The sequence below is a fragment of the Vigna umbellata genome, chromosome 1, assembly GCF_029865625.1.
Source record: "Vigna umbellata cultivar VRB3 chromosome 1, Vumbellata_1.0, whole genome shotgun sequence".
In the NCBI taxonomy this organism is placed as follows: Eukaryota; Viridiplantae; Streptophyta; class Magnoliopsida; order Fabales; family Fabaceae; genus Vigna; species Vigna umbellata.
The window spans coordinates 104,492,617-104,518,651 of NC_142165.1; the positions used below are offsets into that span (position 1 = coordinate 104,492,617).

General features: G+C 31.1%; 4 protein-coding genes across 4 annotated transcripts; 2 read left to right on the top strand and 2 right to left on the bottom strand.

The window, feature by feature from the left end:
- The first annotated feature begins 216 nt into the window (after positions 1-216).
- On the top strand, positions 217-1,236 carry LOC124823589 (uncharacterized). The gene is made up of 2 exons (XM_047295831.2): positions 217-657; positions 732-1,236. Exons 1-2 carry the CDS (start codon positions 588-590, stop codon positions 995-997), a joined length of 336 nt encoding a protein of 111 aa, XP_047151787.2. The 5' UTR covers positions 217-587; the 3' UTR covers positions 998-1,236.
- Positions 1,237-2,488: 1,252 nt separating this feature from the next.
- EER5 (proteasome family protein) lies at positions 2,489-7,740 on the top strand. Its single transcript, XM_047296084.2, has 12 exons — positions 2,489-2,863; positions 2,979-3,072; positions 3,155-3,244; positions 3,930-3,995; positions 4,215-4,304; positions 4,566-4,622; positions 5,195-5,256; positions 5,627-5,714; positions 6,607-6,683; positions 6,770-6,844; positions 6,967-7,072; positions 7,192-7,740. Exons 1-12 carry the CDS (start codon positions 2,559-2,561, stop codon positions 7,321-7,323), a joined length of 1,242 nt encoding a protein of 413 aa, XP_047152040.1. The 5' UTR covers positions 2,489-2,558; the 3' UTR covers positions 7,324-7,740.
- Positions 7,741-11,478: 3,738 nt separating this feature from the next.
- Positions 11,479-14,215, bottom strand: LOC124823803 (uncharacterized). Its single transcript, XM_047296109.2, has 2 exons — positions 13,844-14,215; positions 11,479-12,201 (listed from the first exon to the last, which is right to left on the bottom strand). The coding sequence occupies exons 1-2, from the start codon at positions 13,947-13,949 to the stop codon at positions 11,867-11,869; spliced, it is 441 nt and encodes a 146-aa protein (XP_047152065.1). The 5' UTR covers positions 13,950-14,215; the 3' UTR covers positions 11,479-11,866.
- Positions 14,216-18,141: 3,926 nt separating this feature from the next.
- Positions 18,142-19,911, bottom strand: LOC124823811 (GATA transcription factor 21-like). Its single transcript, XM_047296122.2, has 3 exons — positions 19,484-19,911; positions 19,000-19,371; positions 18,142-18,794 (listed from the first exon to the last, which is right to left on the bottom strand). The coding sequence occupies exons 1-3, from the start codon at positions 19,685-19,687 to the stop codon at positions 18,450-18,452; spliced, it is 921 nt and encodes a 306-aa protein (XP_047152078.2). The 5' UTR covers positions 19,688-19,911; the 3' UTR covers positions 18,142-18,449.
- Positions 19,912-26,035: the final 6,124 nt, after the last annotated feature.

Below are 26,035 nucleotides of genomic sequence, written 5' to 3' on the forward strand. Positions count from 1 at the left end.
TATTCGAATTTAACTGTCTGATTTGAATTGAATAGGCGAAAATTTTATTAATGCAATTTATTATAGTCATATTAAGTTTAAATAAAATTAGAAAAGAATTAAATAAATAGAGTAACTCCAATTAGACAGCAAAGAATGTGTATTTGAATTTATTTAAAATGAGTAACTGGTTGAATAATTTATAAGCCATTAAATACGAACATTATTATTAAGGGGAAGAGTAAATAGAGAAGAGGGTGGTGAGTGGTGAAAGTGACAAGAGGAGCCTAAGTGGAAAGAAAAGAAGGAAAAGAAAGAGAGGCAAATCCAAAAGAAAACACACAGAAGGAAACAAAACATATCATACATACGAACAGAGTACTTGAAGTATTAGCAGCGATACGATAGCAGGGGGGCCTTGTGGAATGTAGCAACACGAGACGCTTGGCACTTGCATAAACCAACGTGTTATGGATTTCGGTGCCTCTCTCTTTTCCAATTAAATAAACCCCTTTTCTTCATATATATCCTTCTCTTCTTCTTCGTATTCTTTCAAATAAACTACCATTAATCTTATTCTATGCCTCATTTCTCTGTTCACTTCACACATGGGTTGGTGGCATAAGATCACAAAAACTTGGACTGCACTCTCTGCTCGTATCAAGCTTCGAAAATCAAGTGGGTCCTTTCTACCCTTCTAAATTTCTCTTTTAAATATTCATTCTTTTGTAATCGGGTTTACCTTATACCAGGGATTTCCGGTGGCCGAGTTGCTGGAACCGGTGAATACACCAGTGATTGTGGGGGAATCAGTGGGGGGTTGTTGAAGCTTCGTGATGATGTGCAAATGTGTGGGTACAGAGATGTTGAGGTGATGTGGAACATGTTGAACATAAGTCTTCAGCATGACCAAATGGAAGCGGCGAGAAGCTCCAACAACTCAGAATTTCGCAAGCGTGGGTACAAGCAAAGATCTATTTCCAGGGTTTTGTTCTGGACTAGCCATCCAGTAAATTGAACGAATGATCAAGTTTTGGAAAAGAATTAATGTGAACGTATTGTACATGCCAATGAATGAAACCTTATTTCATGATTATGTGAATAATAGAAGAAGTTTCTGTTCTGGTATGTTATATACTATGCATGTAACCCTTCAGTTTGTCCCTCTCTGCTCAGATAAGGGGAAAGGCAAGGAAAATCTGTGTGTTTGTTGCCAATTAGGAACCGCTATATGGAAGATGTAGTGTTTTGTTTCAACTTTTCTTCACAGGTAACAAAGATAAACACGGCTTAAAATTTATAACTGAAGTTCTGCATCGAGTATAGTGACAGGTTTGAATGGAACGAGTGGTGAGGTTGCATCAATTGATGATCAATCGGTGTCACAATACATGCATTTGAAGTGTTTGATGGTTGTTTTCGCTGATTTTTGTGACGTGTATTGGTTGAAGTGTTTTGAGTAGTAGTTATTAGCCGAACAGAGCGAATATATAGAGATTGAAGAGTTGAATTTTGAAGATCTGTTTTGCGGCTTTTTCTTTAGGACTTGGCATAATAATTCTTCAATCACATCTTAGCATAGTTGCACGCATTGCGGATCTAGCTAAAAGCATTCGGTTTCCTTTTGTCTACATGTACGGAAGAAATTATTGTTAGTGTGGTTGCAAATCTGTAGGGCCACAGAGAATGATTAAATCTTAGGGTATAAAATGCAATTATCGAATAGTATAGTTTTAAAAGTGATATCTACTATTATTTTTAATGAGTTGGTAAAGTAAAATATTTACACTAATATATCCAACACAACTTTCTGATCATTTCGAACTTATAGATGAAAATGAAAACAAATACAAATATCATCAATTAGTCAAAATTCAAGAGCACTAGTATTTACGTGTGGCAGGCTACTGGCGTGTCCATTTTCATCGTTATCACCTTCTACATGAGCAAAAACATATAATATGCCTATTAAAAAAATCAATTATATAATTATTTGTAACAACAAAAAGCCAATAATAAAATAGATAAAGTTAATTATAAAAGGTAAACTAATGAAAATATTTATGTCATTTAAAATTTTCAAGCACTCATCAAGATTATAGCAATTTTTGTAGCATATTCAATACCAAAAACAAATTATTCATATTTAATATCTTTTATTTAAATTAGATTGTAATTATTAATTACTTTTATTTAATTAAGTTGAACTGATAATGCGAAAAATTTGTAATTTTAGGGATTCTTCTTAAACATATTTCAATAAATCAATGTAATAAACTACCTATAGGTTGTGTGGCATGTAAGGAGTCTTTGGTCTGGTTTGATCTATTTATTTATTACAGAAGTCAAGTTAAGATCATAAACAATCATAAGCAAACCAAGAGTTTCTTAAAATCATTATTCAAACTACGTCTAAGTTTAGTTCTTGGGATAGTGGGCCGATCCGGAAATGGGCCTAAGGAGTGAGGAAAAAGCCCAAAATTGGTCTCCCACGAAAGCATTTTTTTCAGTACCACCTGGGAACGAGTGTTGTCATTCGGAGGTGGAGGAAGAGTGGAAGGAAGTAGTAGCAATTAGCGATGGCGTACATGAGCATGGGAGAAGCTCACAGAAGGATAACAGAATATCTGAATCGCTTTTCCGACGCCGTTTCGTCGCAAGATGGAAGTTCGTTCAAGTCTCTCTTTGCTCTCTCCTCCAATTCCCCTTACCTTCTCTCTCTCGCCGACGCTCTCAACCTCTTCCAAGACGCCAACAGACTCATCAAACAATCGGAAAACTATTCTCAGTTCGCCGACATCCTCGTTCCCCTCTTCCGATCCCTCCAAAACTACCGCCAGAACAACTTGCTCGAGGCCTATAACGCTTTCGAAAAAACCGCCAAGTAACTTTACTTCCCCCCCCCCTCCCTTTTTCTACTTCTTCTTCTTATTGTTATTTGAATTGTTTCAATTGAGTTTAATTCTTTCCTGTATTTAAATTGGAACCTCGGAGTTCAGTGCGTTTATCCAGGAGTTTCGCAATTGGGAATCCGCGTGGGCTCTGGAAGCTTTGTACGTCATTGTTTACGATATTAGGGTTCTTGCGGAGAAGGTAATTTTTGTACTTCGCTATGATATTTTCTCTTTTTCTGGAACTTTGGTTGGGTTGTGTGATTTTTTTTTTTTAATTTTAGGCTGATAAAGAATTGGCTTCCAATGGGAAGTCTCCTGAGAAGCTGAAAGGCGCTGGTTCCGTCCTTATGAAAGTTTTTGGCACCCTTGCGGTATGTGATTGTTTTCGTCAACTCGTTTTCATTTAAAATCAAGTTATATTTTCAAATTTAGTTTGGTACCGATAATTTGAAATCCAAGTTTGTGTCATTGAAGCCTTTATTAAACTCTCGCAGACGATTATTGTAGCTAGGTTTAGTATTTTGCTCTCTCTCTCTCTCTCTCTCTCTCTCTCTCTCTTAATTTATTTATTTTTCTGGCTGCGAAGCCCATAAATAGTGCTGTTGATTTTATATCTTCCGGGAAACTTAGATATAGAAGATAAACACTAGCCATTACCAATATACATGTTTTCGTAAAACATTAGTATGCTTGTTGCTGATAATTTGTCATAATTCAATTTCTTGTCTATTAGAACTAGGTGGAAGAGGAGATAATGGGATTAACACTCATCAAACACGTGAAATTTAGCCGTGGATAACATTTAAATTAAACATAAAAAATGTTTGTTATATATTTCCACTTTATTAAAGTATTATATTTGGTCATCTTAGAACCTAATTGTTCGTGTAGCACTCACAAAACGAATTCTTCGAAGGAAAACAAATTGTCCATGCTTTGTGTTTTCTTTGCGCAACTTATACTTCTATGCTGATTGATTGCTAACTGCTTCAAGTGACAGTGTAGAATTTTTCTTTCAGAGGTATTATACTAAATCATAACTCAATTCCATTCCAGGGAAAAGGCTCTAAGCGTGTTGGAGCGTTATATGTAACTTGTCAATTATTCAAGATTTACTTTAAGGTATTTGTTGCTGTTTTTTCTTCCCTTTTTAACGGTTCATACTTTATGATCTCATTTGTTGATATGCAATGGCACTAATATGAACTTGTATATTGGAGTAATCGTATGTGTGACATGTCCATTGGGATCAGGGAAGGTTGGCTCGGACAGGGATGGCATGACATTTGTGGTTGAAAATTGAAATTAGAGTTTGATTTTAATTCTATGAATGTCTTTCAGCTTGGCACAGTTCACCTTTGTCGTAGCGTGATAAGAAGCATTGAAACTGCACGTATATTTGATTTTGAGGAATTTCCCAAAAGAGACAAGGTTAGAAATGAATTAATTTGTATGAGTTTAATTTTTATGCTGTGTTAATTTGAAGATTTTTGTACTACCAACCAATTAAAAAATTATTTTAGGTACGTAATTCAAAATAGTTGTGTAAAACTCAAGTCAATAACTTTACCATGCACTGACAACCTATGATTGGATGAACTTGTAAAATTTTATACACTTAGTGGATTTTGATTAAATTCAATTTATTATACACATATTTTCTGGATTATCTATCTTTGTGATGTATTTCAGGTTACTTACATGTACTATACAGGTCGTCTCGAAGTATTCAATGAAAATTTTTCTGCTGTAAGTAATCATTATTTCTCATAATTGAACTTATGACCTGCTTCTGTACTATGTTTGGACACATTCTGTAATTTTGGGTAACAGTACCTTGTTCAAATTCCTTTTTAGTTGATCTACTTTCAATAGAGAACTGTTTCCTATATGGTTGCAAGCAAAACTGAATTGAAATATTACTTCTTGTTTTAAGTATATTATCATTACTAATTTTTTGAAGGATATTACCCCAGTCTTGTATCAGCCTTTTAAAGAAAAAAGGGGACAAAATAGTAAAATAACCACATTGTCACTATTTTTAAGTTATTAACCTTTGGATGATTGAAAATAACACTTTAGGCAATTTAATAAAAGAGTTGAAGAACTAAGCACTATAATGAACACATTTTCTTTCATAAAAAAAGTTAAAAGTGAATGCGACTTTCTTGTATGCTGATTGTTGTTGTTATTCTCTCATGGGTGTTTCATCTCCAATTTTGCCTGAATTGTATTTATCCAGCAACAGCAAATAACAATGAAAATATAACCTTTGGAATTTTATTAAATTATTTATACAGTTTATATTTCTAATTTGACAGGCTGATTATAAATTATCGTATGCCCTGAAGTATTGCAATCCTCAAAGTACAGCCAATATAAGGTTTGGTTCAGGTGTGCCAACTGTGTACATTGCATTTGCATGAAATGATTAATGAGTTGGTTGTATGTATATATTTTACTTGCAATTATACTTATACATACACTATAAACATGTCTATTTTTGCGGACACATCTATGACCAAGCTTTAACTCAATCTTTTTCATATATTTATCTGTTAAATACTGTTATTTTTACTAAGCCAATAAAAGAAATATCTGAGTAAGTTAAATGAATGGGTACCTGTTAGGGGTTGAATAGCTTTGGTCGATAAGATTTTTCATCTCATAGTTAAAGGAATGTAATAAAAGAAAGCCACATAAACTATCTTTTCGAGTATAAGGTGTATGACTTAATGTGTTTTTGGGCATAGGATGATACTTAAACATCTAATTCCAGTGAAGCTTTCGATAGGTATATTACCTAAAAGCAGTCTCTTGGAGAAGTACAATTTACTTGAGGTATGTTAGGTTCTTTCTTGAGAATTTTTACTTTTCATCTTTCTCTGTGTTACTATAAATACTTGTCTTATTTTTATTAATTGTAAACCTTTTAGATGCGATAGGTGTCAAATCTGTTATTTTCCTTACAAGCCATAACCCTTAGGGCTTGTTTGAATATAACTCTTTCATTAACACTTGTAGTAGAAGAAAATAAGAAAGAAAAATAAGTTAAAATTAGTTTCTACATAAATTACTTTGCAAAAAATTTCTTATATTAACTTTCCCAAAAGCTGATTTTTAACTTATCCACAACCAAATTTGAGCTCACAGATTTTTTTTTTTCATTTTCCATATTTTCTTCTTTTATTTTTGCTTCTCAATAAATTTATGAATTAGTGACTGGACTACCTTAGACAAGTCAGAATGAAATAAATGAAACTGATTATGATTCAAGTGTAAGTTAGCTGGCCATATACCCCTTGAAGTTCCTGATTGGAACTCATCTTTTTACAAGATTTTTTTAATAAACATACTTTGTAATAGAATAATTTATGTTCAAAATATGATCATCCTGGTACTGATGATGGTTATTATGTTTACGCTTCTGCTACAATTAGTAATGTGATATGGTATATACCCGTTTGTTAGAATTTCATGAATCATGATACCTATTTTCAGAATGGTTACTTTTCTAGGAAATTTGGTCATTTTATTCAAAGGAAAATTTTTGAAAAACATTTCGTTATCATCAAGCTCTGGGAAAAATGTGTAGTGCCTGTTTATGTTGCAGAATAATTTTCCTGAGAAGAAATGCATCGGCGTTATTGCATTTGGTAGTTGACATTTACAGTATTTACATCTTTATGTGCCTTGAAATGTTAATTTTAGTATTCGTTTTTACTTTGGACAGTATATTAATATTGTACAAGCTCTAAGAAGGGGTGACCTTCGGCTTCTTCGACGTGCACTCCAAGATCATGAAGATCGGTATAATTGCCCATCATTCTTTCATTACTGTGATTCGTTGTTCCTATGTTTAATCAAGAGGGCATAATAGAATTCACTTCTTGTAGGTTCTTGAGATCAGGCGTTTATCTTGTCCTGGAGAAGTTAGAACTTCAAGTTTACCAGAGATTAGTAAAGAAGATGTAAGAATCTAGTATCACCTTTTCACCCTCTTATTCCAAAGTATATCAGGATTGATAAATGATTTGGCTATTTACTGAAATCACTATTTTCATTTTATTATTACTGGGTTGTTATATGGCAGTTACATCATTCAAAAGCAGAAGGACCCAAACAGAGCTCACCAGGTGAAGTTAGATGTTATTGTTAAAGCGTTGAAATGGCTTGAAATTGATATGGACGTGGATGAGGTAACTTTTTAAAAGTTCCTCCGTGCTTTATAATACTTACAAATTGTTCTTTCAAATATAAATGAGGGAAGATATGTTTTTAGTAATATTTTGTTTTATGGTATGTGATGCTTTTGCAGGTAGAGTGTATAATGGCCATACTGATATTTAAGAATCTTATGAAAGGTTACTTTGCCCACAAAAGCAAAGTGGTTGTATTGAGCAAGCAAGATCCTTTCCCTAAATTAAATGGAAAACCTGTCAATTCTTAGGGACAATGTCATTCATTCATGACTAAAATTCAGAGGGGGTGAGAAGCATGCTAATGACTGGGTGACTTTGTGACAGTTTTTTCAACCGTAAGCTATTGTATTGAATGCTTGAGAATTATCCCAAACATTTGGTCATCAAAATATCACAGCGCTGCTTCGCTTTCAAAGCAAATTCATCATTATTTTGTTTAGACGATGATAACTACCACACGTTGTATTGTAGTTTAGCTTCCACTTGTTTGCTGCAAAGATGCTATCGGTGGAAATAAACTGTTGAAGATGCTGACCTAGTTGCAATAACCTAACCTTTTGTCCTGGGGTTATGGATCTGTCGATGCTGGACATACAAAATTGTGATCTATCATGTGTGTTTGCTTTCTACTCTGCCTAATCATCACTGATAAATTCTTCGTTAAAGCTGCTGCTGGTTATTTTTTGTCTTAATGTCCCAATATCTTCTCTGTTTTCTGAAAACGTCGAGATATTTTCGAAGTGTTGCAGCTGTATGTGTTGGATGATACTCGAATTCTTTTTCCTACTGTAACAAAAAACTAGTTTTGTGTCGAAGATCCCAGAGATATATTATCAGACATTGAAGTCGTGATTCGTGTGATCCACTGATAAAAGCATATGATCTTGTTGCAATTGATCGAAGATATTACGATAATATTTTTTCTGGCAGTTTTTGTATTAGGGCTAGCAATGTGAGCTCATCCGTTCCGATTTGGCTTATTTCATATTTGGTTGGGATAGAATAACCTGTATTTACCTTTGGGCTAGCAAACTGGCACCCATAAATTTTGAAAAAGTTAAAAAAGAAAAGAGTCAACAAAGCCTCTCTTTTTTTATTGTTTAATTTTAAATTTAAATATCTTATAAAACTAAAGAAATTCTACAAGTAAAATAATTAAAAAAATAAATATTAATAACTTATTATTTATTATAAGTTAATGAAGAAACATACTGAAAACAAAAAGTAAATCAAGTAATAAAGTATATATTAAATATATTATATTAACAAAATAATTATATTCAATACATAGAAAAATTTTATCTAACCAAATATTTAAAAGAATTTGAGCCGTCCAGACTATCAGGTTATAGGGCATTTCTTGGTGCACCACATACAACCACCCACTTTCTTTTTTCCTGCACCGTATAAACCTGCCATTCTCAAACTTTCTCTCATTAAAATTATAATAAATTTTTTTAATCTCTTTTCTAATATTTTTCGATTAAGTGTTTGAAAAATATTTTTAAATCTGAAAATTATCTTTTGGAATACTCGATCTATATTCTAGATTAAATGTTTTGAAAATTATTTTTAAATTTTAAAATATCTCTAGAAATATAAAAATATGTTTTAGAAAATATTTTCAGATTTAAAAAGTATGTTTTGAAATATTCAATCCGAAATGGATGTTTTCTTCCTAAGTACACCACTTCAAAATTAATTTTTTTTTAAGATATATTTCAGAGAGTATATCCAGATCCGGATTTATCTTTGGGAATGTTCATTCCAAAATGGATCTATAAAAATTCTAGAACAGTGGAAAAAAAATATTCATTTTAATAATATTTTTTGGGTTAAATATGTTTTTAGTCCCTAAACTATTGGCCGTTTCTGGTTTTCGTCCCTCTTTCAAATTTGGTTCTCATTCTTTTCGAAACGTTCGTTTTAGTCCTCAAAAACTAAACAGTGTTTAAAAATTTGGTCCTCATTTAGCAACAAATGAGGACTAAAACCAAAATTCCGAGGACTAAAACGGACGTTTCGAAAAGAATGAGAACCAAATTGTACCTTACTTTGAAAGAGGGACGAAAACCAGAAACGACCAATAGTTTAGGGACTAAAAACATATTTAACCCATATTTTTTTGAACTTTATATTGAATAAATTATTTACCAATAATATTGGATTAGATTTACATTTTAAGATAATTAGTGAAGTTCAAATATAAATCATTATATACATTTTTACAGGTCTAATATTTATTTCGAGTGCAAAAGTGGTTTTTAATTGAAATAAATTAATATATTGTTAAATAAAGTTAAGTTATATTATTAAATTGTTTTTAAAGTAAAAACTTTGTAAAATTTAATCGAGTTTAATTATTTTTATACAATTTCCTTCAAAATTATTTTTACAAATAACTTTTTGATGACTATGTTCTACCGAAACTGATAATAAAATGATGTCTTCCTCTTAAATTTTAACTAAAAAAGGGTGAGATTATTTTTCGGAAAATTTGCATTAGAAATTTAATCCCTTAATTATTAATAAATCCTGAAATGTAGAGAAGGTACAGACTTTAGGTGAAAAGAAGGTCATTCAGATAGTTTTACATTAGACGGTTCCAACACTATAACATTTCTTAGAGTGATATATTCGAAGTTGGTTGTGTGAATGAGGCAATTTTACACGCACGAACTTATCAGTGCCACCATTGAACAGATAATATAATTTCTTAATGGAGGTGAGGAAAGCACGTAATGAATTTTAAATTTAATTCATGAATATATGAACAAACAGATCATTTTTTGATACCTCTTAAATACGTTCCCAACACTTTTTTTTTATGCATCATAATTAAATTTTTTAACATAAGAACTTTTTTCGACACATCTTAAAAGACCTCACAACACAGTTTGAACATGAGTAAAAAAAAGTAAATCAACATCTCTTTATTAAACCATCCCTAGATACTATTATCATAAAAAGTAAAAAGAACAAAAACAATTTTAGAAATTTTCGTAACATTTTTTCCGGTTTTTACTACAAGATTTAACTAGCTGTTGAAATATATGGTTTTTTAATTAGAATTTGATTATAGAGGATGTCATTAGTATAAAACTGTAGCGATTTTGCTTTTATAATATAAATTACATCATTTTAATTTTAAGCTACTTGTCATTCATATTTTTCTTCATTCTATTCAGATTGTGATAATCAGACATCACAAAAAAAAGGAATAATCCATTTTTTTGTGTGCAATTTAATCGCCCAAAGTTAGAACCTATTACTTGATACATACCATTCTAATCTTCCATCACTAGACCAATCCTAATGAATTCTGGTCCCAAGTTAAACCTACAAAGAATGCTTCTTTTGTCATTGATTTTAATTTCTTTTTCCTTAGGAAATCTCGCACGAATGTAGCACATTGATTGTTTTACAATTAACATTTTATGGTCATGCAGTGGGGAAAGTAAGGGTAAATTCAAACGATCCATGTATTATTGGAATAATGTGTGAACAGAAGAAAAACCATGTGGTGACTGACAGGCTTTGATATTTGAATTACTGCTACATGACAATTAGTACGTAAGATCAATATGGTCCAGGCACTGTAAAGAGAAAATTCAATGAGACAAGAACTGCATATGGTGGCCAAAACTGAGCCAAATGAGACAAACCCTCTTCTCTAGATTTCCGTTTTGGATGAGGGCTCAAGCAAAAACTAGCATAATGCAAAGTCCTGTATACTATTGGTTATACAGTGGCTTAAAGTTCGGATTTTCAACCAAATTGCTAAATAGAGAAGGATAAAGAACCATGGGTGGCTTTTACGTTACTACATGAGTTGCTAAATAGAGAAGGAAAAAGTCCTTCACTTACTTTTGGCCAAATCCAACATTCATGAAGCCAATGGCCAGGTCAAGAGGCACCAATTAATTCTACCATCGTCCGCTACCATGAAGGTGTCATGCTGCCATAAGCATGCGTATTTATTTTCAATACGATATCTCTAAAAGCATTTCATGGTCAGTTAACAACTGCAAGTGTCGACCATAAAATTAATAGTAATATGAAAAATTGATCACTCAGAACATGCATCATCAACGGCTGGCTATAAACCGAAGTGGCAGCAATACATTAGAGACCATTATGGCCACCTGAAGCAAGTAGATCCCAAAACGACACACACTCAATTGATTATGCACACAGTCCCACTTGAAGGACATCGGTGATTTACCATTTTTATGTGACAAGTTTGTCGCACAAGCAACTTAAATGGAGAACAAGGCCATATGTATAGTCACAATCTGCTGCTAAAATCACTATCATCTCTTCTGTCCTCTTTTCCATATACTCTTTTCGTCCCCCACATTTCGAAGAATTTATTCATTAGAGTAATAACTGGCATGTAGCCCTTTCATACAGGTCAATATCATAACCATTAGAGATATCACATTTAAGAGAACGAATACAATTGACAAGTAGAGATCCGGTAGTAGGGTATAACAGTTCCCCTTTTTCAATGATATTTGTTGATGTACCAACTCAATAATATTCTTGCATAATATCCTTTGTTTGATGTAAACGAGACGAAGGATACAGCTATCCCATACCAACTGCCCAGCTGCCATGCACAGCTGACAGGATACCCATTTTTCTAAAACTAATGTAATGCTATTAACTCATTATCCACCAAAAAAATGGAATTGGGAAGAGAAGAGTCTGTCAAATTCACACGCCTATCCGTTGCATTGAAACTATTTAATCAGTCAGTGATGTGATGTTAGAGCACGAGAGTTAAAGTTAAAACTTTGGTATTGACTTTGCTCGCAGGAACTGCTTAAGAATGGCCTTTTCTTCATCAATTTGTTTTTTCTCTACAGGGTTCTTAGGTTTCTGTTTTCTTTTCTCTTCCAGCATCCACTGGAAAATTTCACGTTGTAGTTCTTCAGGGATAGGAGCCTGCATTTGCTCAGGTGTCGTGACAGGCAAAATGAAATCATCGTAATTTAAATCAATTGAACTTGTGACGGGTTCAGGAGGAACTTCAACACTAGCTTTTCCCTTGTGAGATTTTTGTGCTGTTCTTCTAGTAATCTCCCCTGAATCTCTTCGTTTTGCACTTGCAAATAGAAAAGCTGCAATCAAATGTCATAGAAAAGAAAAGAAACAAATACCGATCAGTATATTTTAAATGATCCTCTAACTGAAAGCCAACAGGCGCATGCTAGGATTCGACTCTACTAAATTGGGAGAATGCACCTTAGAGGATAAAGCTCAATTACAATTGTTGATTAGAAATCCAACAGTTTAAAATTTTGGTAAAATAAAAATATATTTAATAAAATCTATAATTAAATTATAACACTTTATCCTTTAAAAGGAGTTAAATTCCAAAGCTAAGGTATACATCTAATTTTTTTTTTCTTCTTAATATCAAACACAAGCGATTTTTTACCTATATGCAACATCAAGTGACAAATATAAGAATAGCCATGAATACTATATGTCAAACTGATTATTTACGTATCATAATTTTTAAATTATAAAACACAATCTTATTGAAAAGAATGTCCTAAATACATTAAATATTTCATCAAGGGAATAAATAATTAGTAATGGCATGTATGCCTTAAGTTTGTAATTGACATAACTCAAGTGGCCAATAGCTTAGTATGGTAGAACTATTGACCATAGAAATTTCATCAAACTGCAAAATACAAAGGTGCTATTTAAAAAATAAAAGGTATCAATCACTAAACTGTCATTTTCTCACATTTCCATCAATATAACCAAGAAACGAAAAGAGAAAAAGAGATCAGTACAACTCATTTTTAGACATACGTCTTACAACCTGAACCACCGTGATCCTAATTTTACATGCTTTTTGAGCAAGTTGTACTGTACTAACAGAAAAATCATACACAAATCCAAAAAGTACCAGTTCTCCCGTCACAACATGCAGTTACGTAATAAAAGCGTTCATTTACCAATAAAAGTGATTAAAATCTAAAACCCACCAGTAATGATAACCATTAAGATGCGCCAATTATTGCACTTAAACCCTCCCTCCAATGCCCCCCCAAAACACCCAAATAGACTCTAATTTTGGATTTAAGGAGCTCCTTTCTTAAATGCCATTCAAATACAAAAAGAAAAAAAATCCCCGCATTACATTCACACCTTGATATCAGTGATAAAACCAAAGACAATCAGTAGCATTTCCCAGTACGGACATCCATCATAACCAATAAGAACAAAATTATGATAAACCAAGGTAAAAATACATAAAATTTTCAGCATAGTAAAGCAGTTTATCGTGAATGTCGTCATCTCCACATGAACAACATACTTAAATTGATATCTACAGCAATCAAGCCAGTCAACAAAAACACCTCAATCAAATATGTCTTTCTTACTGTTTCAATGTTAGTTATTACCCTAATCCTCAATCAGATAGTTCTGCTTGATCAGGTAAGATTATTACGGGTGAAAAAAACTTTCCCTTTCGAGTATAAAAAAAGCATAGAATTCAATGAAGTGAAGCACGTGCACGTGGAAGTTCAAGTGCACAAGACATGAAGGAATCTTGTTCGAAATAAAAAAAAAAAAAAGAAAGCAAGTCAATCTTGTTAAGCAATGTGTCGAACACCTGAAAGGCAAACACTGAAGAGGACAATGTAACCGACGATAAGAATAAGAAGCAAGAACCGACTATCGGTAATAAGTAAATGAAGGAATGAAGCATAATAATGGATGCAGAAAGGGACATAAAGAGACCTCCAAGAGCAAGGTTAGAGAGCAGCAAAAGGCGCCAAATGAACTTGCAGCGCTTCATAAGCAACCCAGTTGGAGGTGCAGGTGGGGGACTCTCACCCATTGTCATTTCTTCAAACAGAATGATGATCACTCTGCACTCTGATCTGCTACACAACAAACCTCAGATGTTCACGTTCTCGATCTTCTCACATCACGAGTCATCGCAACGCCATTTTCCTTTGTCTCTTCTCTTGTCAACTTTTCCAACATTAAGTCATGTTGGATTTTGACCTTTTATTTAGGGCCCATTCTCTTACACAAAATGGGTCATTATACGGCCCGATCATAAACCCTTCCGATTCCCAATCTTAACGGAATCTATCATTTCTTACCCTTTTCTATCGGAAGAGAGAGGAAAAACACGTTATTATCACTGTTCCAGTAAGATAAAATTAATACATACCATTTTTTAATATAATTATATGTTAATTTTTTTTTATTAAGATGTTAAAATAAAGTTTTTTATTTAAAGCATGTAAGAGAATATATGTAAGCAATATAAACATTGACTTTACTAAACTACTCCCAAAAATAGGATTGACTATACAAAATTCTTAGACATTGTAGCAACTCAAAATTCATGTTCCTTTCCAAATTAATTAAGTCAACAGACATACTTGAAAAGGCAAGTCTCCAATCAACAATCACTGAGTTATATAAAGATGAAAGTGATCATAAAATGCACAAAATTAAAGAAAACTCTTTCCTATTAAAACTATATTCATAAAATATTCCTTGGAGAACACACTCTATTTGCTAATATTAGAGATAAAATTGTTCCGCTTTTGCCTGTGTTAGTGATTTTATTTTTATTGAAAATTAGGACTTCAATAAATTTATAATGAATGAATATGAAATGATTAATCTTAATTTAATTCATTAATTTATGATTATACAAGTGCTTTATTTATCTAAGAAAGGTCAAATACAAGAAAAACAAGGTAAAAGTTTTTCTTTTCTGTAACTTTCTATAATATCGTGTGAAGAAATTTATTAAAACCACCCATAATCAAATTCAATAATCAATTATGGAAAGACAGTTTTCAGAAATAAAAAAAAAATTATAACTAATATACATATATATTAAAACAAGTAAATAATTAAAATAAATATATTAACATAATAAATAAAATAAAATAATTTAAATTTTGATAATTTATTTCAATATACTTTTATTATAAAACATGGTTATTTTATTAATTAAAATTTTGTAATAATTTTTTATTTTGACTTTAAATTTTTTAAAATTCATTTTTACATTGAATTATTTTTTTAAAAATATTTTATAAATTATTTCTAAATATGTTAATATACAATAAAATTTATTTTATCACATCAATCTAAATTACGTAAATTTACTTTTTCTTAATCAAAACAATCTTAACTTTTTATTATTTTTTTTCTTATTTTTTTTACTCTCTCCTCAAATTCATTTCCTAATCCAGCCCTTAAGAGAGAAAAGGCTAAGAAAATAATTTTTTTATGCTATTAAGTTGTTTAAGAAGTCTCAGACAATTTTTTACTCTTACTCCAAATAATTTAACTATTCCACTATTCATTGTTTCCTAAATTTTAAAAAATTAATTTTAAATTTTAGATTAGGAATAATATTGTTCATAATTTTACGACGGTGAACTATTCAATGGAGAGGATATCATTATTTTTTTTAGTACATATAAACACATTTTTCACATTTTGGTTGCTTTGCTTTCTTTAAAATAATAATTTACTCTTTATTTTCATTTGATTTTGTGAATTCAATCTTAATTTTTTTATTTAATAAGACCTTAATTTTCATCAATATGGTTTAATTTAATCTTTTATGGTGTCACAATTTAAATAATCAACCGACAAGAAATTTTGTATGTCATGTTTTAGTTTGTAATTATTTTTTACTTTTTAATTTTTAAAAAAAAAATTAATTTAAAAAATAAATTTCTACGAGACAAATTAATATCGTGTCACGTGATAATAATAGTGTCATATGTCATAGTCAATAACACATGTCAGTATCAATGTTAAGTGTTAGTGTTTTGTATTCAATTTTATCTTTATATTTGTTATTTTATTTAATTCAGTCTCATTTTTTTTTTAAATTAGAATAATTTTCTTCATTTTTAAATTGAGACCAATTTTTTATATATATAAATGTTATATTGATATTTTTATTAAAATTTACATTTTTATTAAATATTTCTAATTTATGATTAAAGTTGGTTTAAAATTAGAATGAAAATTTTAGAAATGGAAAACTAACACACCTTAGTTTAAAATTTTAAGAGGTTAAAAATCACATAAACTATTTAATACTTTATGTGATTTTTAGGTTAAAAATCAATTAAATAGTTTAACCTAAAAATCAATAACATTTATATAAAAATTAAATTTGGTTTCAAGTTGGAAAGAGATAAAATTGTTCCATTAAAAAAAATGGGTCTGAATTGAACAAAATAACAAATATAAGAACCAAATTGAATAGAAAGGAGAACTTAAGAAATTGGCTTATCACACTTAAGATAATTAAATTTTTCAACTAGTTTTCTATATTGTTGAATTGTGTCACCTCAGTACTAAAGAAATATCTAAGTTTGCAATCATGTTAAGAAGTGGACTTTAAGCCTAATTCAACCCTACAAAATTAACTTACAAAATGATATTTGCATCCACTATATACTATAAATTGGTCTTATCATTAGTCGATATGTGATTTTCAACACACCTCCCTCATGCCGAGGTATAATAATCACGAGCGTGTGATTAGACATTAATGGATGGTCCGATAGAAGGTGAAGCAATATGTCTGGATGGAACAATTTGTCACTAATATAAATGACTTTGATATCGTAAAAAAACTATGTATGACACTAATATTTGATTTAGTTGAATATACATATTGGATTCTATATTTATAATAAAAAAAATATGAATTAAACTCAAAATATAAATAACGAATAATAATAAACTAACTAAATAATATATTTTCCTAAATCCTTCCTTGCATCGTCATTTAATTGAGAGATTAGTATGCCTTACCAACACAAGGTCAGATATTACTTTTGTCGTGCTTAGCTTATTTGTTTCATCTCCTCGACAACGTCATATGTAACAAGCTATGAGAATTATAAAATACTTGAAAAGTGCTCCAACCTTTTATATGTTGCTAACAATTCCATTAGAGTTTATATTTACTTTGATTGAAATTGGGCAACTTTAAGCCACCACAAGACATTCAGTGTCTGAGTTTTGTGTTTCTATTGGGACAATCCTTGTTGCCTAGAAGTCAAAGAAGCAAACTATTATGTCCAGATTATCATCTGAAGCTGAATAAATCTCTAGCTTCTTATGAGATACATGACTTCAATATTTGTTCAAGCATCTGCATGTTCATGTTTCTACCCCTTATTTTATCTTTTTTGAGAATAACTGCCATTCACATTATTGCAAAGAAATCCTTCATTTTATAAGAGAACAAAATATATAAAAATTTATAAAACAAAATATATAGAAATTAATTATCACTAGAATATTATTGAAGGTCTCATCAAGCTTCTTCATATTCCTTCCACCAACCAAATTGTTAACATTTTTACAAAATCTCTTCATCCTTATGTTATTAGAACTAATATTCATGTTTACATTAAGGGAGAGGGTGACAGAAATATCATATATATCTTCTTGCCTTATTTTTCAGTTTTTTTTTTACCCTTTTATTATAATTAGTTGGGTCAATTGAGTTCTCTTTTAGTCACAACACCTTGTATATAACGATCTTGGTTATTCTCTTTGCACTGTGTAATGTTTTTCTCTTCAATAATAATAAAAAATATTTTCTTATGCATTCTATCGACCACTCACACCACTCTTCCTTGCATGGTATGAAGAGTGAAGGCAAGCTGCTCATAAGTTAAAAACTTTTTGAAGCAGACAAAGTCCAAATCAAGAGCACAACCCACAGGTCTCCAGGACACAAAAAAGCTGCATCCCAGACATGAATTATCACTATCATGATTGAGAAACCCGTCAGGTCAATGTGGAATAATTAATAGCTTTTTAAGTGAGCCGTGGGAAAAGCCTCTATAGAGGACCCTAACCAACGTGGGAAGCAAAGAAATAAAGTAGTTCTGTTGCTTTCTAATCTCGAACCACGTATATATCCAAGTGCCTACATCCATACATTCTGCTTAACTTCTCTCTAAACAACACTTATTGAACTATTCCAATTCATTAAATAAACTGATCTCACACTGTTAATCACAATATATATAAAAACCCTTGTAAATTTTATTGAATTTGTTGAGATAAAATGAGACATGCTTCAAGAAGAGACCCACACTTTTTGGTCGTCAACTTGCTCAAACCAAACATCATATGACAAAGTACATAAGATCGCCCACAACCATGTAACTTTATTATCCCTCCCATTTCCTAACTAACTTACATCCCCTTCTCGCACATATAACTCAAACCACTGATCTCACACAATAATAAAAAACTAGCCAGTCGTAAACAGCTACAAGAAACCTACTTAACGTTCTGAAATGAAGCGATGAAAATTAACCGTTGAAATTCATCCGTGAACAAGGCCATAAGATAAAGCCATAAGAAGGATCGCAGCCTCCTTCTCGTCCTGAGGGAAAACTTGATGCATAGCCAAGCTCTTTCTTAGGCGTAATGTCAAATCCTCAAAACCAAACTTGTTTCTGCTTTGAGATGGCTTTGCTCCAACTCCATGCTTGCGCTTCTTTTTCATCTGTGGTGCACCCTGAGTTCTTGCCTTCTTCTCTTTCTTCTGCAACTTGTTTCCCTTCACAGACTTCTCAGTTTCAAAAATCACTGTTCCATTTCCCGATGCTGCAGCTGCCATGGCTCGTCTCGCCTTCCTCTGTCGAATTCCACAGGCGTTGCATAGTGACTGTCACAAAAAATTTAATTTAATTTCAACATAATATATAACAATATTCTAGTTAATTCTACTTATTGAGTAGTAAAGAGCTGAATGATTAGTTGGGTACTGGTGTGATTAAACTAAAAATTGATAAAAAGGGTAGTGATATTTAGTTCGAAAATAGTTAAGTACGGATCCAATATTGGGATTTGTGTTTTAAGATAAGGTGTACCTTGGGGCCTCTTGGTCCACTCCTCCAAAGAGGGGTCTTAGTGGTGTGGCAATCAGCACAAACCCTAACAGTGTTGTTACTGTGGTTTGAACAGTTGTTGCTGCTGCTGTTATCAGTTCCAAGCGGTGATAATGGTTGCTTCTCATCTTCAAACTTATTCACAGTGCTGTCTTCTATATATGCACCAGTTTGATCGGACCCCATCATCTTCTGCATCATTCTCATCTTTGAAGACATCAACTTCACCGAACCATCCTCAGCAGCTGCTTCGTGATCTTCACTCCTCTCTTTCTGCTTGCAAACTCTCACCTTGAGCTCACTTTGTGCAACCGAGTGATCCCATGATCCCATGGTAGGGTTAATCTTCTCAGCCTAGATAAAGATGGCATGATCAAAATTAACAAGAAGATATAATACAATATCATACTGATCATAAAGATTATAAATATATATGTGAATCTCAATTAGTACAAGTATGTCTCACCTCTTCATGACCTGATAAGTGCTTTGTTGGTTCCCAGGAGTGTGATCCATCTTCTTGATCTGGAGGGTTGAAGAGGACGGGATATGATGAAGATAGATAAGAAAAAGAAGGGTAAGCATGATAAGTGGGAGTGAAGAGCTCATGGTTTTGATCTTCATTAAGATCCAGAGGAATCACAGAAGAGTGGCGATAGGCTGGAATCATGCTGGAAGCTCACATAAAAAACAGGCACACACGACAAACCAAGCCACAAAGAAATCCAAGGGGGAGAGAGAAAGAGAAAGGGATCAGCGCAATCTGCAAACTGAAACGGTTTTCCTTTTGTCCAATACAAAGGTGGAAGAGGATTTAGAGAAAGAGAGAGAGAGAGAGAGAAGAAAGAGAGAAAGGAAATGGCGAACAGTTCCTAACGCTACTCTTATAAAGAACGGAAACCACAGGGATAAGTTTACATCATCATATACTACTTGAATGTATACCGTATATGATCTTTTATTGTTCACCATATTTTTTGTTTTCTTTTGTAATACTAAATTAAATGGATACAATTCAATTAAGTATTTGCATCTTATTTTATATTATTATTTTAACTCCACTCATTCATAAACTAATCTTCGTATATTTGACTCGTTAAGTTGTCACAGTAGAAAATAACATAATTTCTCGTTTTTGTTCCGCAAATTTAATCTAATTTTCCAAATATACACTTTTACTGTTTTAATAATATGATTTTTCTTAATTTATCCATTATATCTAGTCTTGATTTTCGAGTGAGAATGAGATACTTTATACTTTAGAGAAACTTAACCACTCCTTTCAAAAACATTCATAAATTAAATCAAAACTATGTCCTCTCACAAATTTATGTATGTTGCAAATTGACACACTCATTGGATGCCATGACACACCATTATTACTACAGTTTGTCCAGTTAATGGACGAATTGAGATTACACAATCAAAATAATAAGAATATTAAAAACACATAATATATGAAAATTTTACTCCTGGATAGGTTTTCCGATATACCTTTCGTTAGAAGACATTACTAGATAATTCTAAATTACAATATTTGTAAATTTATAATGATAAATAGCTAAAAGTAACTTTTTTTATAATTGCAAAACTTAAATGTATGGTATAAGTATTAATATTGAAAACTATGAATTAAAAACTATGAGGTAAAAGGAAAGATTAAACTTAGAAGGACGGTAAGAAATTAAAACCATCGCTATAAGAAGTTCACGTGACTTCATGACACCTAAAGAGACAAAGTTAAAGAGACAAAAAAAATGGAGTGTGTGAAATGCTACATACGGTGACCCCATAGGTATGACAGAACCTTATCTGCAGAAAGTTTTTACCAATAAGAAAGGAGTCTTTGCTTTAGATAGTTGGATCAGAATATACTAACCTTCAGCCTCTATTTTTTTTCTTGATTGGAGCTGGAACAAGGTGAAAGAAAGAAAGAAAAATGATGCATGAGAAGTGAAACACTTCTTTGCATGTGCATTGCCAAAAAGCATTGAATGCTGGCGCAGGCAAATGGACAGAACCCAACACAAAATGAGAATATTTTTTGGGAGGCACCACTCCCGTTTCAACACTGTCTAGCGCCGTCTCCCTTTTTTCTCCTATAGACAACACAAATCATCAACTGTGGCATCACACCATGCTCATCACTGTGCAAAGTATAAATGCTTCCTTCTCTTCATACAGATCACAAGTCAAAGTTTTAACCAATCTAAGTAAATGGTGAACAATCATTCACACGGTGACGCACTTAGGATTCTTTAGAATATCACGAGCTGACCTAGTGGAAAAACACACGTGAAGACTTTGATCTAGGCTATTTTTCATTCAAGCGATATACCTCTTTAACAAATCTACTTACATTCTTTTCTAAGTGAAAAGGTTCATTTATCAGTCCTTTAGCTTTAGAGTAAGTATAATATTTGAGTTTTAAAAAAATACTAATGTAAGAAGAAAATTTTGTAGCAAAGTTGACATTTAATAATTTAATGTTATTCACTTAAATAAAATATATTATAATATTAAAAATTAAAAATAATTAATAAATTAGAGTTTCAAAATATAGAAAATAGTATTTTTAATCTTTGGCGTTATGGTATGTATTAAAAAAGAACAGTTAAAATTGTCAGATTTAAAACTGTAAAAAAATCTAACAATGTCTAAGAAAGACGTAGTCGTATAGAAATTAAAATATTTTTAAACTGATTTCTTAAATATTTATTACACAAATAAATAACTTTTTTTTATTGACAAATGTTAGTAGTTAGTTTGATTAATGAGAAAGTTAAATTCAAAATCTCTCTCATCCGCATTTTCAAAATCCTTTAAACTAATTTATTTTTTAAATGTTAATAGAGAGTTAAACTTACAATCTCTCAAACCCTTTTTTCTAACTTTGTATCACTAGATCAATCTTATAACTTTCACAACTAAATAGTCTCATTCTTCATATGAATTAAGATTGATACTAAAATTTGAGTTTAAAATTTTGAGTAAGCCACTTCGTTAAACATTGAATAAGAATTTTTTGCAACTTACAATAATCTACCTAACTTAACCACGATTCTCGTTGTGACAAGTATTTGTTGTTTCCAAAAAAAAAATATTTTTCCCTAATTGATGCTAATGTAAATATTGTTGTCATATATATCATGTGAGATTGAAAAAAAAAATAAAGACCTTAAGTGAATTATTTTTTAATGATTGGTCTTAAAACATTTGAAGTAAAACCCTAATTGAGGGTTGTATTGAAGAAGTACTAAAGGAAGGAGAAAAATATCAGAGAGAGAAAGTCTGAAATGAAGGTTGAACACAAGAGTTTTTGTGTGAAATAAAGAATAATCTGAGTGTGAATAATAAGATTGTAATATGTACGATGAGGAAGTAGGCTACGTATGGGGGTTGTAAATCACTCCTGTAAACGTTTGATGGTTGTGGCAATGCTGTCCCTGACAGAGACTTCCTTACAAATTATCATATATTTCCTGTCTGTTATACGAAGTAAGTCCAATCTTATAGTACTTTTCAAAATTCCAAAGGGGGCCATCACTTTTCAGCTCCACCATCTATGGTACGAGTAAGGCTAAGGAGAAACTAAACATTCATTAATATAATTTTCTGTAACCTAATTCAATGGTTACCATTGTGATCATGTATAGCTACAAGACAAAAATAATTCATTTCACTTATTTCCTTATACAGAATACTTTTACATAATTTAAGGTAGTTTTATATAATTTAGGAATGGAAATTAATATCTTCCTTAGATTTTAAAAATTCTTTTTAAAAAAAATCATAAAGAAGTTTCATATTTTAAAACGGGATAATACTTTCCTAGTAATCGTTAACTATAATAATGTTATCAATAAAAACTAAAAATTTATTAACCCTTAATGAGGGATTTACTCTATGACACTCAATAATTTATATCCCTCATGGAAATTTTAGAATCGAAATCTGTAACGGAAATTTTAGATTCAAAAACAGATAATATATTAAATACATTGAACAACGAAAAAATAGAATTAATTTATTAAATTAAATATATTTTTAATTTGTAAATTTAAACATAAAATTAATTTTTTTTTGTAAACTTAGATATATATTGATCTTCAAACTTTAAAATTAAAATTAATTCTGTGACTCATCTTAAAATTCAGATATACTTAACAGAAATGTTAGATGGTAAAAGAGATAATACCATAAAAAAATACCCAATCTTAAATACACTAAAAGAAAAATTAGAGTTGGTTGATTAAATTGAATATAAATATTTTGTTTACAGGTGATAGTTTTGACGTTGGGTATAGTAAGAATTGAAAAGGAAGTTTTGACGGGAGTAGTTTGTAACAGAGAACTTTCTGAGAGCAGTTGAAGGATTAGTTGATGGTTTTCTGATGCGAATGTACGGTTGCCCTGTAAATTCCAACTCACCCTCATCATCACTTCAGTTTGGTAATGGTTAACTGTATAAACTAGATCGTCCTTGCATAGTTGCACGTTGGCTTTCAGTTCGAGCACTATGTGATGACTCGTTATATATTTTGCCCTCTATAGATTGAGATAGGCTTTTAGGTTCTGTGTTCATACACTCTGCCTGCAATGGCTATTCTCCTAACCTAATCACCCATCGTCAATGTTTCTAATTCACAAAGCATTTCTTCAATTTTAGATTATTTAGAATTTGGGATTAAACCTAACTCAATCCTATAAAATCAGTTTGTAAGGTGAGATTTATACTCACTTATAAATTATAATTTGGTTTTATCTCTAATCGACGTGGGACTTCCAACATTAATTTTTCAAATATCTTTTATTGGATTGAAAAGAATTGAGTTTTAATTTTTGGAATTGAATATTTTTATTATTTATGTAAGGTATGAGAGTATGGTGAAAATATTTCCTTATTTATCGAGCAGTCCACTTTTTAACGGAACAAAGATTTTCCCAAACCCAAAGTAATATTTTATTTCGACCAATTTATCATCGTTTCTATAGAGAACCGATCGGTGGTACATATTTTAATCATTATTACAAATCCAACATGTTTAACAAGATAAAACATGTTTGGGTGTTGCTCCCTCCACCACCACACCTTTCTTCCTCCACCTCCCCAAATTTTTTTAATTCCAATTATATCCTCAGATTGAATTTTTTTACTTTTACTATTTTAATTTATTTTAAACCTAGTTCTCCTACTTTACTCCCTGCACCCAATCTTTCCATCTCTCATTTTTGTTTAACAATTTGTCTTCCGTTTTACTCTGCAACCCCATTTGTCTTCTCCGTTTCACTTCTCCTCCTCCGTTTCTTTCTTCTTCATTTTCCTTACATTATTAAAATACATTAAAAATATATTCAAAAATAATAAATCAAAACATTTAAATTAAATTATTAAAATATTTCCAAAATAAAGAATAAACTAATAAAACAAACCCTAAAATAAAAAACGTAACCTTTAAACGGAGGTGACATCCGTTTTACCTTAAACGGATGTTGACATCCGTTGAAGGATGTCACCTCCCTTTAAAGGTTACATTTTTTATTTTAGGGTTTTATTTGAAGGTTTATTCGAATACGCACCTGGAGGAAGCAACACACGCACTGCACCACTCCACACACTGCACCACGAGAGCGACACTGCACTACGAGAGGGAGAGTCTTGATAATTTTTTCCACCACCACCAACCTTTGCAACTTGTAGTATCTCACAGCGACGAAAGAAAGAGAGGAAGAAATATAATGTTAAAATGAAAGAAAAGTATTTTATTCATGTACGAGGGACTAGAATAGGTTATTAGTGGAATAGGTTGTGAATGGATAAAATTAAAAAATAATAACCCTAAAAATAAATTTTTACTTAGGGGCAAAATAGTAAATGGGAGGTGGAGGGAGAAAGGTGTGGTGATGGAGGAAGCAACACCCAACATGTTTATGGACTCTTGAGTCGTAATTGGGCCAGCTCTAAAAGTCTACTTCAAAACTTATAAATACATAAATAAAATAAGAAAGTACATTATTGTATTTATTGGTAAATTAAAATTTTATTGTGATAACTCATCCAATTTATTTACTAACTTGAACATCATTAATTAACTTGAGGAGGAGAATATCTTTGAAAGATACACTAACCTTCTGTATGAGGAGGAGTAAAAGAAGAAGACAAAAAAATCATTTGTAACACAAATCCAAATTAAAATTAAAGAGATTAGAAAAAAAATATGAAAAAGTAATATATAATTACGAATTGTAATCTAATACTCAAATATAGATATTAAACATCTAAAGGTTTATCTAAAGTTTATGATCTAAAAAATTGATTCTAAATTCGATTTATATTTAATTTAAATATAATTATTTAAAAGACATCTTAATGTTATTATCTTTTGTTATTATTTTCAAAAAATTTATATTTTTTCTCTGTTATTTTTGTTTTTATTTTTGCAATTGAAACATTTTCTTATTTTTGAGAAATAAAAGTTTACTTATAAATAAAATATTAATTAGAAAAAAAACTATTTTGGTCGTGATTTACTTTCGATTGAGAAATTTTTTCATATTTTTTTTTTTGTTTTCAGTAAGAGATACTCAATTTTTTCGTTGGAATACTATAAAATATAATTTATGTATATATAAATAAAAAATAACTATTACAAATTTTAATAAAAAAAAATGGATTCATATAGACCGAAAAATAGTCTTATCCATGAACAAAAAATTCTTGCAAACATCAACTCACCAATAATCCTAATTTTCACTAAAACAATGTCAAGTGAAATGTAACTTCTATCACTGAAATATTCACGGCTTGCATAAACTAAATATAGTTTCATTGATATAGATAAAAAAAAGTTTATCTAAACGTAGACAACAAAATAATTATGTTAATATTAGTCAAAGTAATTTTGATTAATGTTGATTGACAGATAACCTTGACCAACGTCGTAATTGATGTTGTTTGAAAAATAATTTCTACTTATATAAACTCAAAATAATTATAATTGAAATTAACAAAAAAATA